The sequence below is a fragment of the Buteo buteo genome, chromosome 13 (genome assembly GCF_964188355.1).
Source record: "Buteo buteo chromosome 13, bButBut1.hap1.1, whole genome shotgun sequence".
In the NCBI taxonomy this organism is placed as follows: Eukaryota; Metazoa; Chordata; class Aves; order Accipitriformes; family Accipitridae; genus Buteo; species Buteo buteo.
The window spans coordinates 7,103,536-7,131,475 of record NC_134183.1 but is presented as its reverse complement, the minus strand read 5'-3'; the positions used below and the strand labels follow the sequence as shown (position 1 = coordinate 7,131,475).

Below are 27,940 nucleotides of genomic sequence, written 5' to 3'. Positions count from 1 at the left end.
CGCCCGGCGTTGGGGACTGAAGGGCTGCCGGGCCGTCTAGGCGGGGTGTTGGGTTGAGAGGAGAGGGTTAGGCCGCGTCAGTGCCGAGGCGGGCGGTGGGGTTGGGGAGCTGGGGAAGAGGCGCTGAGGCCGGCGGGCCCAGCCCTGCGGGGAGCCGGGCGGCCCTGGAGGCCCAGGCGGCCCTGGAGACCCAGGCGGTCCCCCCTGGGGCCGGGGCAGCGGAGAGGCCGGCCAGGAGCCCAAGGGACCGCGCAACTCATCTTTGTCTCTTTGGGTGGAAGAGTGAAGGAAACGCTCCCTGGCAGCTCACGTGGAGGCGTTAGCGTCTGTTTATCGCACCCGCGGAGGCAGAAGTAGATCGAGCGGTTCGTTGAGGGATGAGTGAGGGAGCTAAAACCAGATGTTAGGACTTCGCACCTCCCAGACTGCGCTTGGGTCGCTGTGTTGGCTAACCTCTGACAGTGAAAAGACCTTTTACTTCTAATAAGGTCTCCAGATAAATTAGTACCAGAAATCCTGTTTTATTCGCGATAACACAACTTAGAAAGCATCTCGCGCTTGCGAAGAGAGATCGGTTTTCCTAGGATTTGGAAGGGTGAATTCCATTCTGGATCATGTGTTTTGTCATGGGAATAACGTGAGCTATTCTAGATGTGTACGGTAATGTTGAAAACGTCTACTGAGATTGAAGAGCTTCAGAGTTGCCTCACATCCCTCACGTTTATCATACAATTAATGTTTGGGGAAATCACTGTTTCTCATTAAGTAAAAGTATTTCATGTACAAGGTTGGTAAGCAGCCCGGTGGGCCAGCGGCAGTACAGGAACAAAGAAACGAGTGTTATAAAAAATGCAAAAGCTTGAGAAGTGGTGAAACTTTAACTGTGGTGATTGCATTAATTTCCACTGGAGAGCAGTAGAGGTTTGCACTGTATTTTCTTTCATTTTGACTGATTCTAAGGCAGTAACTGTGCTTTAAATGCATGTGCTGCATTGTCTTTTTATGTACTGTGCTAGTGGGTCTGCGCAGGAATGACAAGAAGATTTCTTGTGGATTTCTTGTGAGTTCTGTTTAGACATCATCCTCCTAAGCTAATGTTTAACATAGTGCAGCCAGGGCATAGACAGTTAAAGTACAAACTTATTTGTAAATATGGCAGAAGGAAAGAAAAGCCGTTTGCCTTTTAATTACAACCAAAAAAATTACATCACTTTAGCTAAAAAAATAATTTTTAAAAAGATAGAACGCGTACTCTCCTACTCACATCTCCTCAAGTGAAATTATTGGAAATGACCCCTATGAAAAGATTCTTTTTTTCATAGTTCTCTTTAGCAGTTGTCCACTGAGAAAAATGGCAACTTCTCTGTGTTGACAGCTTAAAATCTTTACCCAATGCCGGGCTGTTGAGGGAAGCTGTCTTTGAGAATTTCTCTCCCTTTACGTCATACATCGTTTCCCATTTGCCTCAGTTGTTTGTATTGTGGAAGACAGTGAGAACCATTGGGGTAGGGGTTACTGACTTGTGGGGTTTTTTACTGAGCGTGAATAAATCTTGTAGGAAGACCGCAAATGGCCAAAGCTGAGAAGTAACTCCGTCCTGCTCTCAGGACAAGGTTGGCAGGCCATACCTAATTGCAGTGGACTTTTAATCTAGAGCTCACCACGTTATTCATGCGTAATACTGCCTAATGTGAGGACAGCTCTAAACAACTGTAGATTATTGTGAGGATAAAAATACCAATCATCTTGAATTGTAGCAGAGATCCTTTTCTCAATGTAGTTTTATAGTTATTGCTGTCATACTTGACAAATTGCACAAATACATTAGCTCAAAAGACATATGTTCTGACAGACGGCAAAAATGGGTCAAGGTGTCTGCTGACAGCCTTCAAGGGAAGGGGTCTCTGAGGATATGCTATTTTTATCCTGTTTCTATTAGCAAAATGGATAGATGTGGTTTTCTTACACAGCTGGAGCGAGTCCGTCACTGAACAGGCAGGTCGTTGCCACTAGAGTTGCACTCAGACTGACAGAGTACAGGTAGAAGAGAGCCGTTTGTGCTCGTGTTTGATTTCTAGTCACCCAGGGGTTTTCTAACATGGATAAAGAAGTTTTTAAAAAGATGAACAATAGAAAAATTACCTGAGAGCCAAGTTTAAGTGGTGTACAAATGTATCTTATTGACAGTCTTACCACTGTGATCGTATTTTATGATGTGCACCTTGCAGTCGGTGTGAGATCAGAAACTCGGGAACGCATTAAAAATAGAACAAGTTATGGAATTATATTCTAGTTGCTTGCAAGGAGATTAAAGGACCTTGATGACCTGTCAATTTAGTAAACTAATCAAGCATATGACACTGCACAAAGAAACCTGATAGTATTGTCTTTGTAGCTTGAAAGCAGTGGCTGTCTGTGGTAACTACTAGAGTAAAATGCAATTCACACTCTTGGGGAAAGAACTGCCTGAAAAAGAAATCAGTTTTCTGGATAATAAGAAAAATTATATTCCCTATCCCTAGGAATAACAGTTTATTTGAAAGCAAATTGATTTGCAATTTACCAGGGAAGAAAGTTAGCCCTTGAATCAGCATGGGCTGAGAAGAGCTTAACTGGGACTTTACCCAGAGGAAGAAATTTTTGTAAAAGCTTAATTCTGTGGCGCATTATATCTTAAGGTGCAATAGAAATCAAGCTAAAAACAGATGAATGATAGCAATACTTAGCTAAATGAAGAGTAGTATAGCCACAAGCAACAAAACATGTCAGACTTACGAGTCTGGTTATGAGGTGCAAGAGGTGCGCAGCACAAAATGTGAGTCCCGATGAGAACTCCCCAAATGTTCTGAGTGGTACAGATACAGGCTGTTAGCTGAGACCATTATAAAGCTGGGGCCAAAATAGCAAAGCTAGGACCTGTGTTTAAATTCTCCTCAAGTTTGGAGACATTCACAGTCAGTCTTTTACCTCAGGCCTGTTTTAAAAATCTCTACTAGTTTTAAGTACTGTGTAAATGGCTTGAGCTCGATAATAATACTGAGTTCACTCACTGAAGGCTTTGAAGGTCTTTACTTTCTCTTCCCACGATCAGTCCATTTTTAGGAAATTGTCTAGACTCTCTACTTCTTTGCATTTTAGATAAAGACATAATTTTCGGTGTAATTTAGTAACTTTGGTAGAATTTTCAACCAGCAAAAAGGCTGCTCGTTTATACAGTAAAAATAACAAGGAAGCATACTTCTGTGGTGTTTCGTGTACTATATAATGCACAACATGCTCTGCTAATCATGGATTAATCTCAAAAGTGACAAAGGTGACCCTTATTTAATGAGGTTAAAAGACTTGGCAAAGATCACAGAGCAGACCTATGGTAAAGCTGCAAATAGTGCTTGCCCACCTTATGGCGAGTCCTAAGCTTTAATCGTTAAATGACATGGTTTTAACAAGGCTGTAAATAGATGTCCTATTGCTGCTTTTAAGTGACTGTTTTTCTAAGCATCCTGTTTCTAAAGACTTTTTTTTCTATTTTTAAATGTTATTTTGCCATAGTGAGGATTGCAGCATTAGAGTTTGTTTTGGTAGTATGAGACATCTTGAAGAGATGTGTATTGAAACAACAGAATATAGTGGATTGATATTACCGGGAGAATACTCAGAAATTCCAAGTCCAAAATAACTTCAAGGGGGACTTGCTAGACTGTACAATGCTGTGGGGTTTTTTTAAGCATCTTTCATTAAATCAGAGACCTTGGAAAAAGGAGTACATCTGAGTATGGTCATACCTGGGAAAAAAAACCCCAAACCCTGAATACTAGTAAACGGGTTGTTTGAGCAGATGCTTATGTCAGATCTAGTTTCTCCCACCCGAACTAGAAGATATGGATGTATGACAGATTGTAGCGAAGGGAAATCCCTGCTATCAAAAAGCTGAACCTCTGTCCCTGTCAAGCAGCAGCTAAGTCCTGCCCAGAGGGAAGTGAAATCCACATTATTTTGCTTTCAAGAAGAGCCAGGGGGTAGAGCCCGGGAAGTTCATCCCAGTTCGGGAAACAAAACCAGGAGAGGCAGGGATTTGCTCCCGGCAGGGCGTGCTGAGGACGCGGGAACTTGATGTTTTACCCTGGGGTCTCTCCAAGGGGGTAACACGCTCCAGGCCGAACAGTTACGGGGTAAATTACCGAAGGCAATTACCGTGTAACCGGAAAAAAAAAAAAAAAAAAAAAAAAGAAAACTGCCTGCTTTAAAGAGGAGAGGTCAAGCAAGCAGAGCGGGCCGATACCGAGATTTTTGTCAAAATGATTTCCCGTGCCTGTTGCTAAGTAAACCCCGAGATTCACCGCCTAAGGCTTGAGCGCTTAAGGAGGGGTCCCGGGAAGGGGCGGAGGGGGCTGGAGCGGCGCCCCCCGCGGCACCTTCCGGCCGCCAGCGCCCCCTTGCGGGCGGGAGGCCGCGCCGTCGCCACGGTAACCGGCCGCCCCCGGGCCTACGGCTGCTGCCCCGGGGCGGCGGCCCGCGGGGGCGGCTCAGGGCTTAAGCCGCGGCTTGGCCGGCAGCGCCCGCCGCCCCGGGTCGCCAGAGCCAGCCGGGGCCGCCAGCGGGTGAGACGGGGCGGCGGCAGGGAGGGAGCGGGGTGCTGCTGGGGAGCAGGAGACGGCCCCATACCGGGCACATCCCCCCCTGCGCCCGGTTCCGCGGGGAAGGGCTTCCCGGCCTCGACCCGCCTGACGGCGGGCGGGGGCTGAAGGGCGGCCGGTTTAGGCGCTTTTCTGCAATATTGAAACGGCAGCGGCTGGTGCGGGGGCCGGGTTCCCCCCCGCTCCGTACGCTACCTGCAGGCGAAGGTGCGGGCTCGTACCCGCTTGCAGCAGAGCGGTGTTGGAAAGCAACCGCCCGATAATGCTGGTTTGCAGATGAAAACGATGCACGTGGATGTATTCAACCTCTTTTGCCCCGAATTGCAGGCAGCAGCCTTCCACGCGGCTCTGGGAGACGTATCTGTGACGGTCTTTACCTTCCATTCCGCTTACAGCTTTTCCGATTTTAATATCTGCTAATTGCTCGTCTCTGTATGTGGTACGCTGTTATTGTTTTAAACTTACTTGTGAACACCCGCGTCTGGTGATTGAATTATCAAATCAGTGCAGACCATGGGTTACTGACCTTCAGAGGTAGCCGCTTTAATTAAATAATAGCTGCTAGTACATGCAATGCAGGGCTGTGATTGTACTTGCCTGCTGGTCCTGGAATAACAACTCTTTATTTCCTTCCCGCTTAGAACGATGGCTTCTATCTCTGAGCGCACGTTCATCGCCATCAAGCCTGACGGAGTCCAGCGGGGACTGGTGGGAGAAATCATCAAGCGGTTCGAACAGAAAGGATTCAAACTGGTCGCCATGAAATTAATACATGTAAGTTTCCCTAATTTGCACATCTCCTTTTTCATATAGACCGCAGCCTTGAAATAGAGCAGCGCGCTATAATGACAAATGTAGTCTTCAGAACAATTAAACCTGAAATTTTGAGAAGTCTTTGAATATTTGGGGTATTTTTGGAAAAGTTCCAATTTCCAGCTCTGGCTAAATGCTTTAGACATGCTAAGCACGCTAATTTTAGTAACCTGATGTCCTTAGTCTGAAGAGAATATTCTTTTAGGTGGATCTTACACCTAATAAACATCTCTGAATATCTTCAAGAAATGCCAGGTCCCATAAGCCGTCTATATTGGTAAAAGATACTTTTCTAAGTTCAGCTGTGGTTAAAGCAAACGGTTCAAATTCATATCAACCAAAAGTACTCTAGGAAGATGCTAGAAATGCTGAATTTTCAATTGCGTGCAAGTTTTAGGATTAATAGTGCTCTGTGGTTAATCTATGTGATTTCAGTATGCTCTTAAGTTCTTACAGTAAGCTTTTTTTGGTTGGTTGGTTGGTTTTTAATGCAGGCCTCTGAAGACCTTCTGAGAGAACACTACATTGACCTAAAAGACCGGCCGTTCTATGATGGTCTGGTGCAGTACATGCATTCTGGACCTGTTGTAGCTATGGTGAGTTCTTGAGAATGAAGCTCAGCTAAGAAAAACATACTGTTTAATTGTCTTACGTGCAATAAGATTGTGTTACCTATTGAATTCTAATTTACTTTAAAAAGTATTTAAAAACCTAGATTCAAATACTGTAATTAGGAAGATGTGCTGTTCACTTCTTCTTTAATCTTTTTTCATAATCTTTCTCTTCTTTGAGTCGGTATGTTGAAGAAGAGGGCAGGGGTAAAGGGGGAACCAAAGCTGGGACCCTGAGAAACAGTAAACCTGCACAAAAAATCCTGACAATTAAATGCCATGTATTAAGCAAGCTGAAAAAAGATGGTGGAATATTTTTACTATACTACTAAGCAATAGTAACTTTGAAAATATTTTTTAGTCTAGGTTCATTAGAAGGGATTTTCTCTTTTTTTTCCTTGATAGTGTGTTTGTAAAATAGTTGAGCTGGAGGTCTAGATCTTCAATGAGCAGACGGCTTTGTAAGGCTGTTTACCAAATTGAGATTTAAAATTGTTCTCTTCCCATCCTGGGTGAGGACAGGTATTGTGGAGAAGGGGAGCACTTCAGCAGATGCTTCAAGAATCGGACAGAAAAACTGGAGATAAAATATGTCTTGCTATTATGAATATTTGGGTGGTGATTTGTGCCATGATGGACAGCATTGTATAATGATTGCTAGTTTACTTACTGCTAAGATTGAATAATCTCGATGGATTTTTTTTTTTTTTTAAGGTCTGGGAAGGACTTAATGTGGTTAAGACTGGAAGAGTGATGCTGGGGGAAACTAACCCATTTGATTCCAAGCCTGGCACTATTCGTGGTGACCTCTGTGTTCAAGTTGGAAGGTATATTTTGAAACTGTTGATATCTAAAGATGCTAAATGTCCAGTGCTATGTCATGATATATGTAGGAACTGTGCTCCATCCTTCTCTATCTTATGCACGGAGCTGCCATTCCCTGTGCCCATGTAATGTTACGATCTAAAGATAGAAATTGAGTTGTGGTCTTCCCCATTGACAAAAATGATGAGCAAAGCTGGGACTGCATACTCTATGCCTATTACTAATTTACAATTACAACTTCTCTCCATAATGGAGACCACTTCAAAAAAAAAAAAAAAAAAAAAGGGTGCTTGCTTTGCTTTGAGTTTGAGGATTATATTACTTTTATATCCACCTTTTCTTTTCCTAGGAACATCATTCATGGAAGTGATTCTGTGGAAAGTGCTGAGACAGAGATCAATTTATGGTTCACTCCTGAAGAACTGGTTGATTACAGAAGCTGTGCTCATGAATGGATCTATGAGTAAAACTGAGCCTCTACCTTCTGATATGCTTACTGTCTGTAAGCAGCTGCTAGCCTCTAGCTGTTTCGAAGCCCTTCATATAAACTGGTAGAAACATGTCTCAGAAATCTGTGAAATTGCTCTGTTGTGAATATTAAATATAGTCAGCATTTGCTGCTGCTTTGGTTAAAAAGCTGTCGAGTTATAGATGGAATTGTACTTTCAAAAAGCTGCTTCTGGGGGGTGAGAGATAGGAGGTTAAAACACAGAGCATATAACACTTATTTTCCTGAAGCACTTTGTAGTCAAAGAGGATAGTTTGGTAAACAGAAAAAAAAATTGGTAAAAATTTATTTGGTAAGTAATTATGCAAATGGCTCAGTGTCAAAAGTTGATTATGTTAAAATGTAAGGGGACAACTGGTGGTATGTAAATATATTGATAGTGTGCCCAAATGTTGAGGACTGAACTTGCTATCAGGTGAATCCCCATGCCCAAAATGGCTGCAGAAAAAAAAGCTGATTTATTTCTATCTCCAGAATGTGCTGTGCCTGTACACAGAGCATAGCTTTGATTAAAATGAGAACTTTCCTCTAGATGACACTGTTTCAACTTGCTTTTTTTTTTTACCCCACACAGGATTTATTTAGCATTTTAAGGAAGGATTAATAGGCCAGGCTTTCTGAAATGCCCTTTTATGTGAAAAGAAGATTAATGTGAGGATGGATGAGGGAGATCTACCTTCAGCCACTTGAGTGTAGCAGTCCTCTGGCGTTGCACAGAGCGACAACAGAGTGACATTTGCTTTACTGGCTGAAGAGCTGATAATTTAGCTATGTCCTTATTTGCGTTCTTTCCTTAACAGTTGGAACTCCAAAGCAAGCTGTTCTTGGATAAGGTATTTCAGAAGTGGCTCTAGCATTATTTTTTTTTTATTTATTTAATCATATAAAGAAATACAGTCATAGTAATGCTAAATGTATTTCAGTAGAGGTGTCTGCTTCTGTCAGAGAAAACTATCAGCCTCTTGCAGAAATCTGAATAACGAATATTCACTAGCTGTAGTGGACGAGGAACAAGAAATGTATTGGGGTCAATATTATGTATTTATTTCCCTGCAACATTGTATTCGGTAAAAGCAAGAGTTTCACAAAATCAGTTGTTCCAACACCTAGATTTTTTTCCTACAGCGAGTTCTTGTTTCAAATACTAAACTGCACAATGAATGTTCAATTCCATGCTTACGGTACTTTTTGAAGATACCCAACTCCTAAAAAGAGATGGTACAAAATGAAACAACATTTGCTCTTTCTTGGGTGAAATAAAAGGAAATTTTCATTATGTTGTTGTCTTAGATCTAATTAATGAATCTAAAGAGAGGGAACAAATTCCCTAAGTATCAAACTGTAGATGACATTTTTAGCTTCTCTTCTGAAAGTCTTCAGTGTTATAGAAGATAAATAATTAAGTTAAAGGTTGTTAGAGAAAAGGGAACATGTGACAAACCTGTGCATGAGATGTCTCCAGTTCCATTTTCACTTGAAGGATTACTTTCTAGGTTTCTTTTTCTTGATTTGCTTACTAGAAAATAGAGAAATCTGGGTTATCTAGAGATGTGGGGGTTGTCAGAAAGCTCCTGGATAGTATTTCTAACGCATTGAGACTGAGAGAAGGTGGAGGTCAGCCATCTCTCAGAGAAACACAATACTCCTGCACATCTGAGAGGTCCGACTGAGCATGTCCAGTTTCACTAATGGCAAGTGGCTCGTTAGTAAGAGACTGCATAAGTACTGCAAAGGGTATTTCATTAATATTACAGCTGCAGTGATGGCATATGATTATAACTAGCTCTGGGGGAGGAAAGGTGTTTTGTACATTAGTGAAGGGCCAAGTAGTAAATGTAATAAGAAGTAACGACACTCTTCCTAATTCTCGTTATGACATGTGTCCTGGGACTGTGGAGTTTTACACCTGCGCTTTGACACTTTGTGGCTTCATCTTCCCTTATACCAACCAACTCACCGATGACCTCGCTGGCTTTTACAGATCCTAAGGTGCTTTTCTGTGCGAAACAGAATTTCAGGCAGCAGTAAGGTGTGCTGCTTCGGTTAAGCGAGGTTGGCAGTAGCAATGCCAGCGAGCAGAGGGCGGGAATCTCTCTGGAAATAGCAAAGCAAGCACCTCTTAATAAAAACTGGTTTAGTGTAGTTAAACCTCCCCGATCTTTTCGCCGGGGAAAAGGCTGACGGCCCCGTCGCTGCAGCTGAAAGTTACGAACCCTCCCAGGAGGCGACGGCGACAGGTGCCGCCGGCCCTTGGGCACAGCCCGGCGGGCAGCTGCCCCCGGGCCGCCTGCCAGCCGCGGCGGGGGCTCGAAGGCAGCCGGGCCGGGCCTCGCCGGCCGCTGAGGGACCGCGGCGGGCGGGCGGCCGCCCGGTCCCGCACCCCCGGCAGGGCGGGCTGGAGCCGAAGCGAAACCCCCAGCCCCGCCAGGCCCGCCCCTAAGCGCCGCAAGGCGGGCGGCTCCTCCTCTCCGCAGGGCGGGCGATCCGGCCACCGCCCGCCTCCTCCTCCTCCTCTTTCTTCGGCGGCTGCGGTGCGGGCGGCGGCGGCGGTTGCGGGAGCTCAGGCGAGGTGAGGCGAGGGCCGCCTTCCCCCGGCCGCGGCGCCCCGGGCCGCTCCGTGAGGGGAGGCCGAGGCGGTGCGGGCCGCGCCAGCGGCGGCCGCCTCATGGCGGACGGGTTGCCTCAGCCCCGAGCGCGGCGGCCTGCGGGCCTCGCCTGGGCGAGCATAAGGGCGGCGGAGGGGAGAAGAGAGGAGGGAAGGGGAGGGAAGGGGAGGGGAGGGGAGGGGAGGGGAGCGGGGAGGCCGCCGGGCCCGGGGGAGGCACAACCCGAGGCCGGCGCCACGTGGGCCCGGGCGGGGCGGCGGTTCCCTCCGACCTTGAGGCGGCGGCGGGCCTCAGCCGTGCGCCTCCCTCTCTTGCCCCTCAGCGCGATGGCTGCCAACTGCGAGCGCACCTTCATCGCCATCAAGCCCGATGGGGTCCAGCGCGGGCTGGTGGGAGAGATCATCAAGCGGTTCGAGCAGAAAGGCTTCCGGCTGGTGGCCATGAAGTTCGTGCACGTAAGTCTCGGCAGCCGGGGAATCGCTCCCCCCTGCGCCGGCTCCCTCGTCCTAAATGCTTTCCCTCACCTGCCAGAACGGGTCCTGAAATGGTGCGCACCTTCCTACGCGGCTTTTTCCTGCATCGGAATGGGAATCTGATGCCGAACCCGCCTAACAGCTGGAAGTCCCGGATCACATCAGGCCGAGCTTCCTATCGAGCGCAAACGCTAGATCTCTCCCCTTTCCTGAGGGAACAAAATTTGCTCGGACAGCTTAATGCAGCCTAATTGAGAGAGCCGAAATGACCTTGACCGAAAGGTTGTATCGGGTAACACCATCCAGACACCTTGCACTCAGCTTATTGCTGAGGATTACTGTAATGCAAAGAAATAGTTCTGACAACTCGCAACACTGACACTACTACAAAGACAGACAGTGCGTCGTGTGCTCCTTTGATTTTAAATCAGGAACTTTAATTGGAACCCCCCTAATAGCATTGCGGTAACTGTTGATAACATTAATGACTGGTGAGTCCAGTCACTACTGCTGTAGTCGTAAAGCCGCGACACCTTTTGTGGTATATTTTGAAACTGGTATTTAATGTTACATCTGTCCTTTTAAAGGCCTCTGAAGACCTTCTCAAACAACATTACATTGACCTCAAGGACCGACCATTCTACCCTGGTTTGGTTAAATACATGAACTCTGGACCTGTTGTGGCCATGGTAAGTGGCTTAATTCTACTTAAAGACTACTTTCCCAAATATATTTGTCTCACTCTGTAAATTATTTTAAAATATTCAGATATACTGTTACGTAAACACTTTTTCAAACTACCCTGTTCTGATAGTGGCAAAAGAAAACCAAAATGAAAATCAAGTAGAAACTTACTATTTATTAAGAAGGTGGAAGGTGTGCATATATAAAATGCATACGCCAATGCTTAGCATGGCTTAAGCAAAATTCCCACAAGCCCATCTTCCGCACCAAAAAATCTCTTGTTTTGGGCAAAAGACGGTCAGGGCTTTCCCACAGAAACCCATCTGCTGTGTCATTCTTTTTTGCACTGCCCCCCCAAACAATATAATTGCCATAGTAGCATCTCCTCTTCTGACTATGTACCTAACTAGGAGCGCCTGCAACTCATCTGGCTGTCCTTGCCCATTCACAACAGAAAGGTTTTGAAGTTGGCCTTGTACATCAGTTAACTCTGAGGCTTGGTAAAGTGTCTCCTTAACTGGAGTGACAATGTTGATAGTCCTTTTTATAATCACTTTCAGTTCTGATGTTTTTTTTCCCTTAGACTTCTTTAGAGGCCTAAGAGAGAATCTAGGCTAGATTAATTTTTTTAGTGGTGGAGCCTTTGTTTCTTTGCAAAGTATGTTATTAGCAAAAATTAATCTTTAGTATTTCATATAAGCATGGATTAATAGGAGTTGTCTGTCTTCTTTCCTTAAGGTATGGGAAGGACTTAACGTAGTTAAAACTGGGAGAGTAATGCTGGGGGAAACAAACCCTGCAGACTCTAAGCCTGGTACCATCCGTGGTGACTTCTGCATTCAAGTAGGAAGGTATGTGCTCAGTTTATTGTCAATCAAGATTAAAGCTCAAAGTTGGTAGACTTTTGTTCTAGAAATTGTTGGTAGATACCCTAGTCTGATGATATTTTATTTGCAGGTCACAATCCGTAACTGCTACTTAAGAAAATGGCTTGGCACAAAACTGACTTTTTTTGAAATACAGCTCCTCATCAGAGCTTCATGTAAGATCAGTCAGTGGCAGTGGCTGGTGTAGTAAAGTAGCCCAAGTCACCCTGCTAGACTTTATTAGCTCTTGTAGTAGGGGTATTTGAATACCATACCTGAAATAGTAGTCTTGCAGATGTAGATGCTTCATCCAAGTTTTTGCATGTGGAAAACTACTAGGTTGCTGAAAAATGTATTTTTATACAAACAATGCATTTCTCTCCTTCCACAGAAACATCATTCATGGCAGTGACTCCGTAGAAAGCGCGCAGAAGGAGATCAACCTGTGGTTCAAACCTGCAGAGCTCATTGACTTCAAATCTTGTGCACATGATTGGATCTATGAGTGAAATGAGTTTCCACAATGAATTGTGCCTTCTTAACCATGTCATCTCATTCCAGCTATTGATCTGGGAGCAATTATCACCACGGTTATCTTAAGTCATTTTCAGCACTGTCAAATAAATGGATACGAACTAATTTGCTGTGGTATATTCACTATAAAACAGACTACTGTGTTCAAATAGTCACATAAGTCATTTTAGTCAGTCATTCAATATTTTCTTCTCGTAGAAGGAATAGTTAACACAAACATACAAGCATATCTGAATAAAAATTTAGTGAGTTGTTCATTGTAAAGTTGCTTTGAAGGCTACTGAAATACGTTACAGTTGGAAAGCCAACTTGCAGAGGGAGAGCTGAAGGGATGCTCGAGTTCCTTCCGATATAACAGAACTGAAAAAGGAGAAAAACGGCCCACTCCGTGACAAAACTTCCCTCCCTCCACAACTATTAATACCAACTGTGCAAAGCTTGCTCTCTATTAAGTGCTTATCTAGTGCTACATTCTTCTCATATTAAAATACCTTGCCTTGTGCTTAGAAGCTCATGCTTTATTTCTGCTCAGACTAACATACCCAATTACTTAAAACATTAATGGTTTTACAAATTGTGGGTGTTTTTTTTAATCTGCGTTCTCTTAAGAGAAACAAACTGGAATGCATTTGTGTGTGCGCCAGTGGGTGCCTTTTAAACAAAACAACCACTACTCAGAAAAAAGACTTTTTATCATTTTTATTTTGTGTAAAAAAGGCAAATTTAGTGAATTATTTTCATCTTGTACACAAAGTTATAATTTTAATGCTTTTCACATCCATGCTGAAAATCTGCAGTCTCGTAAAAATGAAAGTAACATTAATTTCTCCAAAAGCATTTTTTTCACTTAGTTATGTACATTGCATGAGAAAGCTTTAAATGCTCTCTCTCATTGACCACACAAATTACCAAGAAAATAAAAGATTAAATTTGTACAGATATTGATCTATATATCAAATACATACAGAAATGATGTAAAAACCCTATTTGTTTAATCTTGATTCCCGCCCCAACATTTTCCCAGGGGCCAAAGCTGACGCCTTTTTTGTATAAATGGCTGTGGCTTTTTGTTTTAAATATGAAAATTAAAGGAAGAAAAATTCAGTTGAAATCACAGTTTTTTAAAATCCCTTCCCAATAAAGGATTGTTACCAAATATATTAGCACCATTGTACAAATATTGACGGGAGAGGGTATTCACATCACATAAAACAACAATAAAAAAAACAAACAAACACTGAAACCCGTGTTAGTATCCGTAGAACAAGGAATTGATAACTGCTTTAGCTTTCCTCAGATGCAGCAAGGGAAAGGTTAAAGAGTCGTATTTAAAATAACATAAAAATCAAAGGTCAGCAGAAAGATTTTGAGCAATAGAAGAAGGGTAGCTGCAAAGTAAGGTACGTAACTTGCGCTACCTTATGGTTATAAAAACCTGCTATGCCAAATACTGAAATTAGTTTGACCCCATTGAAGATTTCAGATGTCCAACACTTTGCTGCTCTTTTAGCCAAATAACATGGCTTAGAGTAAAGTGAAGATAAAACTACCTAGAGCCATGTTACTAACGAATGCTTTACAAATACAGTGAAGCCTGTACTATGGATACCACAGCCAACAGGTAGCCCACTCGAAGAGACCGCTCTAAATAACTGGTAGAATTTTGCGCATGTTTTCCTTAAACCTCTCCTAAGCAAGTGACTTCAGTTAGCTCCTTATGTGGTTTGCTTAGGATATATTTCACTGTACTTGACAAACACACAATTTAGGTATATTTTGAATTCAGAAACACAAAGAGAAATTTCACCCAACTCCTACTGAAGTGACGTGTATCTGAGAATGTACTCACATACTTTAGTGTTTAATGAATAAAATACCTATTTTTAAAAGAACATTATAAAGACTGACAGACTTCAAATCCAATTCTTACATTTTTCCAACACAGGAAGTATGTTCAACTTAAGTGCTAATTTCCCCTCTTGGCATTTGAAGACTGTAACTCAGAAATCAGGTATAAGCCTGGGCAATACGCAGAAGGCCAAGGTTTAGTGACTGGGCAATATACCTTGCTCATTACTAGCCCAAGCTTTCACATCATGAAACACAAATTAATGCAACAGTTTTTCTACTGAAGTCAGGACCTATTGATGAGAGAAGAAAGCAAGATTGTGCCAACCTTGTTCCAGCTGACTGGGACAATCTGCAAGTTGTTGCATTTAAAAAAATAAAATAAAATAAATCAATAGTGATGTACTTACCAAACCAAATCAATGCTTGCAGAGCTGGATTTTACAGCAGGTTAAATTGAGAACACAGGGGGAAAAAAAAAAATATCAAGGCTCGAAGTGTCATTACAATGGTCTCTAATCCTGCTTCTCCAATCCAGGCTGTTCAAAAGAAATGTCATGGGTGGGTCAGAATCTGAGAGAATGTGTTTGAAGTCTACCAAGCCTGAAAAAGTCCTTTTTATGGCTATTCTAGAGAGCTAAAATGTCTTTACCACCTGAAGTTAGATACTTATAATCTGATAACCAGATTCTGTCAATATAAGAAGCTGTTGTTAAAAAGGGGTCATTATTTAAGAAATTTTACCAGTAAGGGAGGAAAGAATTCCAGACATTCCTACACTATACAGGACATTTTTTTACTTCCAGTAGTAAATACAAAACTTTACATAATTAACCCCTCTTGCATAGAATGAGGTAAACCTGTGCATATTACCAATACTATGTACCCAAAGTTAGAGCAATATTTTAGAAAATAATCAAATGGCTGGTTTTCAACTTTCTATGCACTTTTTTTTTTAGGCTCAAACAACAATATACAAAAATGGTCTCCTGGGGCTCTGTGGGTTGATATCCTTAAAGCATTTCTTAGGCTGTAGGAACACAGACAATCATTTTGATGAATTTTTTATTTTAAGCCCTAATTTATGGTCAAGAGTCAGATGATCATTGTACTGCTCTGAAGGGGACCTGCTAAGACCCAGAAGCACTTATAGAACATATGCAGTTAATTCCTGAGAGTTTAGTTAATGAACCTTACTGGTAAAAGCTAAAGCTCTTGATGCACATTTTTCCAGTCACAGCTCTGCAGGGCTGATTAACCATTTCACTAATCAACTCCATGAATGAGATCATTTACAAAAACGTACAAAGTTTAAAAATATGGAAAGATAAAATCCAAATTATTAAGAGCTCATGCTAAAATACTTTGTATTTTACTGGTAGACATTTTCACCCTTTTACATGACTTTTGCCTTTAAAAAATCTGGACAGTTAAGCAGGTGGGGCTAATGGGATACTTGAAGTGAGACACAAGGATTCCAGGCAATAAGCAAATCCAGTTTATGGATTACATACTAGACAGTATATGATTTATATACTGTTCTCAAGTCTCAACTTCCATATTACACTATTGCAGCAAGAAAAGAATATTGCAGGCTGTGCAGAACTGAACTAATTTTTTTTAATCCACAATGTATGGCTCCTTTTAGCTCACCTGAAACCACGTGGAACATCAGTTTTGAATGTTCATAAATAAATATTTAAGATAGTAAAGAAACACCTAGGTCTTTCTGAATAAAAAAAAAAAAAAAAAAAAATCAGAAAAATGCTCAGAAGTTCCTTCCCACTACCAAGGGAGGCGAGAGTTACTGTCCATCTGTTTCTTCTTTAGTCTAAATTCATAGCTAAAACTAATCTTCCAAATGAGGGAATTTTCTGAAGTTCCAGTTTGGCATAGGGCTCTGTAAACATTTGCTGAAGCATTCCAAGACTACAGACAGTCATGAACAGACAAAAGCTTTATGGTCCCAATCCAATGCCTACTGCAGTCAATGGAGACAAGGCTACTGATATTAATGGGCACTGAATCAGACCCTAAGGAACCTTTTCTTTAAAAAAAAAAAAAATCTTATATATATATATATATATAAAAAAAAGTATTTTAAACTAAATAAAAACATCTTGAGAAGTTAAAATCTTCCTCAGGTGATGGCTCCATTGCAACTGGGGCTACTCACTGAGTAGAGCTTTACAGGATTATCTTCCACATACAATTTATGCCTCTAAATTAGGGCTTAAATGCCTTATTTTCACAATAAAAAAACCACCAGAGGCGTGACCAGTGCAGTTCACAAGAGTCTAGAAGTCTCCCAACTTGTACCAAAAAGGTTCATCTGTTATGACAGTTCATTTGTATTTGCAACTATATCTTCCTCCAACCGCTTCCCACAATCATGCTAATTAAACTTTAATCTTACCAAAAAATTAGAATTTCAGTTCTTGTTAACAATGCACAATAAATCTGAACTTGAAAATATTACAAAATTCTTTCAAAAGCTTCAAATACAACACAAAAGTGTCCTTTTTTGTTTTTAATAAATTGAAAAATCTTTTTCACTAAAATAGTTTCCCCGCCCTTCCAAAAAATTCTGAACTGAGTCTAACTCATCTACAGTTAGCAAAGTGCCCCAGGTACAGTCACCTGAACTGTACCATCAAAGTGGGAACAAAATCAGTCAGTCTTGGAGAAAGGGTCTTTTCCTATCACCAATACTCTGCCCCTCACTTTTCTGAGCTGCCTTATGGTTCTTGTTTGATGTAGTAACTGGCAGATCCGTTGCTTTCCTGATCAGATGCTCCTTGAAGGAAGCTATACTCTTCTCCATCTAGCAACTCCTCCTTCAGCTGCAATGAAGTCACTAGAAACAAAAGGTGAACATTAAAGATCTATAAAATTCAAAGTAAATAAAACTTTTCCTTAAATTTATGTAATATTATTTAAATTGGGAACAGATGCCAGATTTTCCATTTTCTTATATTCTGCATTTTAGTGATTCTTTTTTTAACACTCAGTATCCCACAGAAATCAGATGCTTTCTGACCATAAATTGAACCTTCAGTTATGCTCTAATATTAACATATTTGAATAAGTTACTTATAATAATATATTCTCTACAGGCTTTTCTCAAGAATTCAGTATTGTAAACCACTGGTTTAAGAAGGTAACTAAATGAACACGTTAATAGGAATAATCACTGCTGCTCAGAACAATACTTATTTTACTGTTTACTTCCTATTTAATCTTTACAGAAGTAAACATAAGATTAACTGTTGGCCATTTATGATCTACAATTTGCCTTACTTAGCCCAATTACTGTAACTGGTCTATGTGAGACAAGAAAAAAAACATTTGACAAAGATTTCTCAATGCGTCATTAAAATTTTAAGATCCCAGAAGATAAGTTTCATTCAAGCAAAACATCTTTTTTGTAGTTTTAATCTTCTCTCTTCTTTCTTTTGTAAAAAGATAACAGAAATGAGATCTAAGACATAAAAAACATGTTATGAAGAGCAATAATGTCACAACTACTCTTCTAGTTTCATTAATGAATAGTGATAAATATCAAAATATGAGCACAATGAGAACACTGAAAACAAAACATGTCAAGACTTTCATTAAAGGTGCAGTACCCACATTAAAGGGTTGATTATACGAAAATAAATGGTTCTCTATGACCAAATGAATGAGAAGAGTATTAAAGTTTACAGCTACTGAATACAAAGTTTATATGCGTTACCAATGTTATCTTGAAATGCAGAAATATGCAGTGAAAGAAAAAAACCCCACCCATAACCTGTTGCTACTAGTAGCCCTGCAATAACTTATAAGCCATTTGATTATTCTTTTATTATTTTTCTATGTCCTCTTCCATGTTGAAACAAACTCTTGTGCTAAATAAAAATAAAATTTGAAAATTAAAGTATTAAAAAAAAAAGTAAAAAAGTTGCAGTGTAATGCAAGCTCTCCATTTCTTTCTTTAATAGATGCCTCCTCCCACCTACATAGCCCACAATCCCTTGCTGCTTTTTTATTTTTCCTAAATACTTTTCCCTGTGTTATGCTGAACTCTGATCAAGAACCTTGATCTGTGGAGGACAAAAGTGCTGTCTAAATGATAAGACACATAACTGGTTACTTGGATATGCTGCTAATACCTTAAGCAAAGGCTAAACAGAAGTCAGGGATACAATCTGAAATTCACCAGGCATGTTCTTTTTCTTCTCTCCCCCCAGTATTTGTAGAATGCTTCTGCAGGTACAGGAGTAATAGCAGTCTCCATAATTTGGCTTGCCTCTGGCTAATTTGAACCAAACCCCTTACATTTAGATATTTAATGATACTTTGCCTCATTTGTCCCTATTATACAGCTTTTAACTACAATCCTCCGTATGAAAAGCTTAGCTACAGCTATACAACAAAAGTTACTTGAAAGAAGAATAAAAAAAGCTAATGGAAGTCATCTGACCAATCATGATGGAAGTAAAAGGGATGCAGACGCACAAGGTACTCCCTTTTTAAATAGTCTCTGTGATTTGCCTGGAGACAAAGAAAGATTGTCTGATGCAATGTCATTCAAACCCCCAAAATATAAATATAGAACGCAGCAACGAGGTCCAGAATACGTGCAGAAGTAGGGTGAGTCTCTCAGAACAGTCTCCTTGTCTGACAGGCTGGCTATAGGCTGTTTTTAAAGTGAAGCTGTCCAACGGTTGCATTTCAGTGCTTAAAAGATCATTTCATATGACTCAAAGATGCAAAGTACTCACGTACCCTAAAGAAGCACCGTGACTTTGCTAGAGAGTGAAACCACTTCATACTTACAAGATGGAGAAGTACTGAAACCTTCTGCTGTGCTGATGACAGTACACAAGTGGAGAGAGCTGTTTAATGAGCCTTTCTGAGATCTCCAATAGACATGAAGTTTTACTGCAGATGCCTGCCTCATTACTAATCTTACACTACTCCCATTCAAAGCCATATAAGCACCTCCTGCAATGTGCCTACATCCTACAGCTACTAAAACGTGAGACAGTGTACAATACTGAGGAATATGCATGCAATTAATAAGTTCCAGCTGATTTCAAATGTGTTCTTAACTTACTATATATCAGGGTTATGCCCTCCTCTTCCCCAGACAAAATGTGTGGTTTTTCTGGTTTGAATTTAAATTTAAACACTTTTGAACAATGACAAGGCTACATCACAAATAAAAATAATTTTGTCCAGCCTCTCCAGAATTCAGAACTTCGAAAAGTTCCCCCCAAATGATCATAGAAAGCATCAGGTATCAGAAACCAAAGAAAACAGGTGTTTTGTAGCAGATCTAATGACACAGAAAACCTCAGACCGTGCATGTCTGTGCACCACATATATACAATTTAGGTGTAGATTTGCAGTAAGAGAGGAAAAGCTGTGCAGAAACAAACACTCCAGAACACTCTTTCTTAAGGAAGGCTTCCCTTTTGCATCAGAGGCTCTGTTAAAAAACAGGCATGTACACACATGTAGCAAGCTAAAGTAAAAAGGAAGGAGTTCTTGAGAAACATTGAGAGGTGTACAGAGGAGAGTCAAGATTTGTCCTCAGGGTCTAAAGGCGGCAGGTAGGTTACTGTGTCCCATTCTGTGAAGGGATAACACACGGACAAAGGAAACTGTTCTGGATGTATTCATCAGTCAATTAAAAATAGCAATAAGGCAGCCTACTCAGACTAAAGCAAGTTTAAGGGAGTATAAATCAAGCAAATCTGAAGCTTAATCTATCAACCTGGCAGCTGTCCTGCAGGGAGAGCATAATCCAGTGTGTCTGACAGATCATATTGCTACAACATATCTGTTAGAAATACTTTGGTTACCTGCTACATTATATTGCCATACATATTAGAAAAAGGGAAGAGAAAGAACTACTAGATTCTTGCAGTGGACTTCTATAATTGAAGATTGATTACATTACATAAACTATCCTTAAAGAAACCCAAAATTTTAATCTACTTGCTCAACATTACTGCTAAATGAATTTTTAAGAGTTTTTCTCTGCTCACACATACAGACAAGCTATTATACTGTCAATACTTCAAACAAACCCAGGTTTTACAGCAAAAATAGGGAAAAGATCAAATTTCAAAAGGACAAGCTATTTTCAGATATACTTTCTATATTAGTAACCCACAAAATTTCAAATAATGCTTACATTCTAAAGATCTCTTCCCAGATAACTGCCTTTTTCTGACACAGACAAAAATCACTCCTTATTTACTGTGTACAGTTACTTTCTCTGCAAAAGATAATCCACACTAACCTCCTGCTTACATCAAATATTCCCAAATCCACATTACTGTTCAGTTTTATGGAGTGCATTTTTGTATTTTAAAGCTCTGCAGAGCTCCTCTGTGCCTTTGTGCCTCAGTAGCCTACAATATGGCCTCCTATGAAATTCTGAAACAGCTGCAATCCTTTTCTATGATTCATTCAGTGACATGGTGCATCAGTGAGAATGAAAAGCTCTCTAACAGAAAAAAAAAACCCAACCAAAATTTAAAGAAAAAAAGAAAAAAGAAAAAAAGAAAGAGATTTGATGAGTCAGCACATTACATGCTAGACCGTGCTTAGTTCCCCACCCTGTCCGTCATTTCCCTCTGCAGTAACAAAGACTGATGTGGCTAGTTACCTGTTTTGAGGCTGGGACTGAACTCTCGGCTAGTGCTGGGAGGCTGGAAGGCCTCCGGGGCTGTCTGTGCTGGAAGGGTTCGATATGGAGGAGGAGTCAACTCGTCATCACCAGAGAAGCTCCTCCGCGCCTCACCTGTCATGGGTGGGCTGGACAAACTGACAGGTTTCTTCCCAACTGGTATCTTCCTCTCTAAACATCAAGTCAAACTAAAATAAACGCTTGGGTTAAAGTGCATTAGGTAACTCAGACTGTTCACTGAGAAATGGCTCTGCTTCACATTCACCGATTCTGGAAAACAAGGGCCTCTACAATGGCACCATTCAGTTATTATTGGGAATTTTGTTCTCAACAACCACACTTTAGTTACTGAATTCTAGAGACTAGCTGACAGGACTTCAAGTGCATTGCTTACAAACATGATCCACTTATTTCATGCTCCACCAATGAAACACAAATGCCGTAAATTGCTTCTGTTGCAGCTATACTGCACAGTCAATATACAATCCTCTGGTTGGACACCCAAGACATAATGGGCTCAGTTCATAATTGCAGTTGTTTCAGTGAGTGTGTCTAACAGTGACAGAAAGAATGGTTCTGGGGAAATAATCCAGTCCAGACAAAGTTTATCACCTCCAAAAACCTAGTTTAAAAATACATACTCTTAATTACTTTAGAACGGTGCTTTCCATTTTTACAGTGCCTTACAAACAACAATGTGCATTTCAGTGTTTAGAAAAAGTATCTTCTAAAATGCCTTCATATTATTAAATATTGAATTAATGAAAAAAATGTTATGAAAACATTTTGCATGCAAATTATTAACTTGTTCCTCCTTTATCACTAAGATGCTCTGATTCTGTGCCTGAGGAAACTTCTCTACAATATCAGGGACACAAGCACTGTAATACATCATCTCCACTGCTTTCAGCTATATCAAAACTATGGTTGCTAATGCTTAAGCATTCTCAGCACCGTCAGATAAAGACAACCTGACAAACAAAAGCCTAGCCCTGAAGAGACAAGGTAACTAGATTATGCATATGCTAAAGATACCACCATGCTTAAATATTCTTCTTACAAGACAACATCAGGATGAGCCTTTTAGAGAGATAACACCATAATTAGGCAGAAAGTTGTCTACAGAATCCAGCTTTTAAAATGTTGAGGTCAAATTATCATTTCAATAACCTTATTCCAATATATACACCTACTAGAAAGCAGACAATATGAGCAGATTCTGCATACTACATTATTAATGAATAGTCTAGGCAAACTGATAAGTTACCCTTCAAGTATTCACCTGCACAGCCTTCTGACCAGTAGGCACATGGTACAAAATCCTACCCACTTGAAACAAACACCATGGGAAATAAAACTGGAAGTGATTCTCAAGTATTCACAAAAGTGCTCACAAAACTTACGCTTGCAATTAGAAATTAACAAGTAACACAGTAACTATCTAGCAAACACACTAACTACACACAACTTTATCTTCCTTTCTTTGAATAAAAAGCAAGCAGCAATGACGGGCACACTGCTGGCTGAGAACACAGTGACAAAGCAGAAGGCATAATTCAAACAGTCCACCTGGTATTTTGCATGCACATAGAATGTCTTATAGTTATAAAACATTCTAATTAAAAAGGAAAAACCTAAAAAGGGTAAATAAGCACATCTTTACAATCCAAATGCTACTAAATGGGTCACTGTCAACATGACAAGCTGCTTACATAGCAACATAATAAATCTAAGAAAAAATACCAGCTTCATCCAAGGGTGGGCCAGGTAGGATGCTAGTTAATTTCTACTCCCTTTTGGACAGTCTTCTTACTTATAATAGACTACAAACATTGTTAGATTTTAAAGAAAATTATTTCATGCTCTGTGTATCAGTAATCACACCAAAACAAAGTGTTTGGGCATTCCAAACAGTTGACAATAACAAATTATGCTTAAAATAATTCCTAGGAATATCTGTATTATCAGCCTCTCCATAAAAGGTGTAACAATCTGACATGTAATTTTTCTATCTTTATTACTAAATGTGTGCACATTAACTACTTCTAAGTCACACTAACATAAAGGAAAATTAACATTATGTTGCCCATTGTAGATTTCAAAGAAAGGAATAAAAAAAGCACAGCTGTATTCTCAGCTCCAAATTTACTACTTTTTATGGATTAAGAAGTTCTCCTAATTGAAGATCTCTTAAAAATCTTCTCTCGTATTCCTTTGTTGTTGAGAAGTAAAACATGGCTGGATGCAATGCTTTTTAAGTTGTTCCCAATCAGCGTTGAGTGTTAATTCTGCTGGTTATACTAGTTTCTGTAGTGGCACAGCTGAACAACAGGAATCCGACTTTCTTCCTTTACCATAATCCCATTACGGCAGAGTTCACTATGTAATCACTTCTACTCCACACCGAATACATGCTACTCACTTCTCAATGGACTCAGTAAGGAGGTAAAATACTGCATTAGAAATCTGCATCATTATACACAGCAGAATGACTCAAAGACATTCTGCAGTGCATTGTGAGTACACGAGAAAAATATGTGGAAGTAACACTTCTCTGTACTAAAAATAATCTAGTTTTAATTAAGACATATATAGAGCTTCTTGTTAATCAGCTGTGGTTACTTTACCATGAAAGCATTATTACTGCATTATACAGTTTTATGACTGAAATCCTGCTCAAAATAAGACTTTCTATTTATTTTTATTTACAAGTGCTGAACAATAAAAAGCTACAGAAAACATTTTCTTAGTATTATTTCCTGTGACTCAACACTTTTGTTGCCATAACCCACTAAGAATAAACATGTAGGAGGCAGCCAACTATAACTTTTCATGACCTTGTTCTCTCATCTCCTTTTGATGATAAAGCAGATTTCTTAGTATTGAGTAAACAGTCCAGAAAACAAACCCATGAGAAGTTATTCCTTGTTTCCATAGCCCGTATTTATTTCAGAGGTTAGTGTGAAACAAAAAACAAATTCCACTATAACAAATCTTCCTATGGCACTAGATAAAGGGAATTTCCTTTCCAGTGTTTGTGTCACACTTACTGTAAGACAGATATCAAGAAACTTTTGCAGAGGTATTAGGTGGAAAAAAGGGGATGAGGAAAGGAGCAGAATGGTCTAGCATAGCTTGCTAAACAAAATCTGCTCAGACAGTCCAGAATTATCCAAGAACAGGTCCTACACAAAGGTAATTAATGATATAGCCATCTTTCCCTAGCTTAAGGCAACAGCACTCACAACTTTCTCTAGATATACTCAAATCAGCTGTTTTTTCTGTACCTGAATTCTATTTAAAAAATACTTCTGCAAGATCCTGAACAGGATCTGGATTTTACTGTTTATTTCCTCAAACAGCAGAAAGAAGAAAGAGTGCAATGTTTGAGGCCCTTAACAAGACGTCGTAAGAACTCCCCAGACACCTGCTTTATCTGTGGCACTCACTGCTCAACTTCTTTTTATGACTGAAAATCAAAATAGCGAAGGTTGCTTTCTGCAATGACTAGTGAAGAAGGTTCCAGTTTGCCTTAATAGATCCATTCACAAATTTACCAGGAAGACAAGGGTTTTAATTCCTCACATGAGTTCTACACAACTGCAGCACAACTGCACAACTCTTCATTTAGGTCAATTTTTCTACCTCCCGGAAAGCCCTAGATAAAAACAAAGTTTTCATCTCATTTGACACAATTCTCAAAATCACTGCAGGAAGCTAGGGTAGACCTAACTCAAGAGTTGAGCTTCAGGTTCTACTCAGAATGAAGATACCTGTTTTCCTATCCCAGGTCAACAGGCCCCTTCCTGACAGCTACATCTGTGATGGAACAGAAACCAGTGGATGCATCTTATTTCAATACAACAAACTACCGTTCAAAGATAAAAAGATGTGAAATAAGGGAAATTGATGACAGATTATTATTATTTTTTTTTTTAGCTCACACAAACCTGTCTGAATATTTTTTTTCCAATCACCTTCAAATTAGCTGATTAATTCCATGAAAAGCTATTCTGGTTGAAATTGAATTACTTTAAAATAGGTCAGCATCTGTCTACAGACCCCTGCTCTAGGTTTTATGCAAGAGTTTTCTTAGGGATAGTTAGTTCACATTGCACAATTCAAACTAGCAATTGGTCCATTAAATCAGACTTTACAATGAGTGTCAGACTCATCTAGAGTTCTTTTCCCTCACCATGTTAAAGCTTTATTTTTATGAAATCTTTCAATGCTTGCCAATAGTTTCCTCCCATATCTATTACTTCATCTAGGATCAGTGGCCAAAGGCACACGATAGTCCTTTGAAATCCACATTGCCTTTGGAAGTCTCCGGTCATAGCATTGGCAGTAATACTGAAGTCATCAAAATGACTGATGCTTTGTAAGACAAGGTTGTCCAGAAGTTAAAGACCACATAAGGATTCATCATCAGGAAATAACGCTTTACTGAGAACAGCTACAAAAAGCATCTGCAAAGCAGCTACACCTCACATATATAGAACAGCATAGTTTGGATTTCAGCAGCCTCTGTATTTCAAAACGAGATTTAAGGGACAGGGGAAAACCCCTGTCTTTCAGGGAATGTGCCTTAAAATTTTAGTTTTGTACTTCGATGAACTCAAGTCTCAGAGCAACAAAACTCTCTGGAAACAAGACTAAATAAGTCAAGATGATACAGATTCTAACGTCAGGAAAAGCCTCATGTTCTCACTTAGAAGAGTATCTCACATAATAAAATCTCTCCTAATGTCATATTATGGACTGTTAAAGATTATTGTTGGTCAGGCTTGCTGACTTGCAGGTAAAATAACTTTCAACATCAACAAAACTGTTGATTTGATTGTTTGCTATTGTCCTATTAGAAAATAACTTGACAAAGAGGCAGGGCTAATTCAAGAGGACAGATAATAAACCCTTTTCTGTAGCTGATCTGCCCGTATGTCTGCAGTGTAAAATACTGCACCTTCTTTCTAACTCTCCACTGTTTCCAAGAAAACACCAAGAGAATGAGGCAGCATAGCGATTTGATGCTCCAAACTTAATATGCATAGTTAGGTTGTCTGGAAGTAGACCATCTACTTCTATCAAGACAAACTATTCATTCTTACATGGCAGAACCGACCCCCGCCCCCAAGTCGTAATTGGTTCTTTTTAAAAAAAGATACTGTAAAATCTTGAGTTAAATATCATTAAAAATTGTGTAGTACTTAACAAGACTATAGGCTTACCCTACATTCTTATTTACCACATCATCTCTTGGCACATATATTTCTTGTACAATGGCTGTCATGTTGCTGCTCGTGACTCAAGAGGTAGCTGCCTTTCAAAATTGTCCAGTTATTGGAAAACTGGCTTGAGAACCTTTGGAATAAAACTGCCATATAAAACTACAATATTGCTTAGAGGAGAGAATACAGATGGATCTGATTTCTAGAGAAGAATCATGGGAGAAGGCAGAAGGTCCTCTTACAGCTGGCTGCCTCTACTCCCTTTATTTTACTCATACAAAACAGATTTTCAGGTTAAACCAACAGAGTTATGGAAATAAAAATATAGAGGAATGCAAAACATGCATTTGTGCAAATTCTAATTGGTTGTGAATTTTGAAGATAACCCGATCCAGAGAGAAACAACTACTATCAAAAGAACCTGAATACTTCAGATTCTTAAAAATGTCATTACGATGTTTTACTGCGACAAGAATAGTCAAACAGCAACGCTACTTATTGTTTCTGAAAATAGCCATGAAAAAGTTTTATTTACATACAGCTTCCCACGGATGTCTCATCTAAACCACTGGCAAGTAAGTCACTTTTTTGTTCTTTTAGGAACCAGCTAGATGGTAATTTACATTTTCTACATCTCATTCTTTCTGATCCAAGTAACTTGGTTCTTACTCCTGCACTTGTGTTACAAAGAGCAGAATTAAAACGGTGTTAATTGATACCTGAGTATTTTGTATAAGGCAGTATACCTACATAGTCCAAGTATTATTTAATTAAAATGATGCCGAATACCAAAAATATTGTAACAGTTGTCCACCTACAATTCATATAGATTGTTATTAGCAACATCAACCCTGTTGCAAGTTATAAAAAAAATGGTTATTCTCAATGAAAAAGTTCCTTTTATGGCATACTGCACCTTTAAGCATAAGACCTGTTTACACACCAACATTTCCAAATAGAATAGGGACTCAGGGAGAGAGCACAAACTTTTCAAACAATAGGGAAAGTGCAAACACTACTTTGTCACCCACTTTTCTTATGTCCTTTGTACTGTTGTGATTTAGCTTTTTTCTTCTGTTTTGATGAACTTGACTGGCTATCTCTTGATGCTGCAAAAAATTAAGAATTCAGAATTAAAGTTTAGTGTTTTGGAAAAACACTTCGGAATGTGTCAAGGCTGCTACACAGTTACAGAATATCTCCTTAGTGACTGCACGAACAGAATACCTGTATTGTGGGAAAAGCCTCCCCTTAAACTACTAGCAGTAACTACTATTACCCTCCCATTAAACAACTAACAGTTCTCGAAATACAGTTATCAATTATTATCGTATAAATTGACCTGACAGGACAAGCCTTGATGCACTAAATGAAATACAGTCTTCTCACATATAGTAAGTACTTTTGCACCTGAATAGCTATGCAAACACCGAGGCTCCCTCAAATTTGGTGTGCAAAGCATATATATTTGCAATCCTGAAGAAAAATCAGTTCTCAGTGATGTTATCCAGAATTGACGGCTAAGTAACAGGCTTTTTCCCTGGATCAAACAAGCATCTTCTGGCATTAAAAAAATAGTAAGTAGCCCCAGAAATACCCAGAAGTACTTTAAAAGTCAACGTGGA

At 40.0% G+C, this 27,940-nt stretch overlaps 3 protein-coding genes across 17 annotated transcripts in view; 2 read left to right on the top strand and 1 right to left on the bottom strand.

Annotated features, from left to right (window-relative positions):
* The first annotated feature begins 971 nt into the window (after nucleotides 1-971).
* Nucleotides 972-8,667, top strand: LOC142038730 (nucleoside diphosphate kinase-like). Its single transcript, XM_075044442.1, has 5 exons — nucleotides 972-4,598; nucleotides 5,276-5,408; nucleotides 5,942-6,043; nucleotides 6,773-6,885; nucleotides 7,233-8,667. The coding sequence occupies exons 2-5, from the start codon at nucleotides 5,280-5,282 to the stop codon at nucleotides 7,348-7,350; spliced, it is 462 nt and encodes a 153-aa protein (XP_074900543.1). The 5' UTR covers nucleotides 972-4,598; nucleotides 5,276-5,279; the 3' UTR covers nucleotides 7,351-8,667.
* Nucleotides 8,668-9,722: 1,055 nt separating this feature from the next.
* Nucleotides 9,723-12,659, top strand: LOC142038731 (nucleoside diphosphate kinase). Its single transcript, XM_075044443.1, has 5 exons — nucleotides 9,723-9,960; nucleotides 10,320-10,452; nucleotides 11,058-11,159; nucleotides 11,893-12,005; nucleotides 12,412-12,659. Exons 2-5 carry the CDS (start codon nucleotides 10,324-10,326, stop codon nucleotides 12,527-12,529), a joined length of 462 nt encoding a protein of 153 aa, XP_074900544.1. The 5' UTR covers nucleotides 9,723-9,960; nucleotides 10,320-10,323; the 3' UTR covers nucleotides 12,530-12,659.
* Nucleotides 12,660-13,242: 583 nt separating this feature from the next.
* MBTD1 (mbt domain containing 1) overlaps nucleotides 13,243-27,940 on the bottom strand; it is a 40,380-nt gene continuing 25,682 nt past the window's right edge. For 12 of the 15 annotated variants that reach the window (XM_075044431.1, XM_075044420.1, XM_075044424.1 and 9 more), the window contains 2 exons: nucleotides 27,347-27,424; nucleotides 13,243-17,259 (listed from right to left, as the gene is read on the bottom strand). In XM_075044431.1, coding sequence (XP_074900532.1) covers nucleotides 17,141-17,259; nucleotides 27,347-27,424 — 197 coding nt within the window. In that variant the 3' untranslated portion in view covers nucleotides 13,243-17,140. The remainder of the gene's footprint in view (nucleotides 17,260-27,346; nucleotides 27,425-27,940) is intronic. The other 3 variants (XR_012652686.1, XM_075044421.1, XM_075044422.1) reach the window with 3 other exon arrangements.

Coding starts and splice junctions, on each gene's coding strand:
- LOC142038730 (XM_075044442.1), top strand. CDS start 5,280: ATGGCTTCTATCTCTGAGCGCACGTTCATCGCCATCAAGCCTGACGGA. Junction 6,044..6,772: donor CTGGACCTGTTGTAGCTATG/GTGAGTTCTTGA, acceptor TTTTTTTTTAAG/GTCTGGGAAGGACTTAATGT. Junction 6,886..7,232: donor CTCTGTGTTCAAGTTGGAAG/GTATATTTTGAA, acceptor TTCTTTTCCTAG/GAACATCATTCATGGAAGTG.
- LOC142038731 (XM_075044443.1), top strand. CDS start 10,324: ATGGCTGCCAACTGCGAGCGCACCTTCATCGCCATCAAGCCCGATGGG. Junction 10,453..11,057: donor TGGCCATGAAGTTCGTGCAC/GTAAGTCTCGGC, acceptor GTCCTTTTAAAG/GCCTCTGAAGACCTTCTCAA. Junction 12,006..12,411: donor TTCTGCATTCAAGTAGGAAG/GTATGTGCTCAG, acceptor CTCCTTCCACAG/AAACATCATTCATGGCAGTG.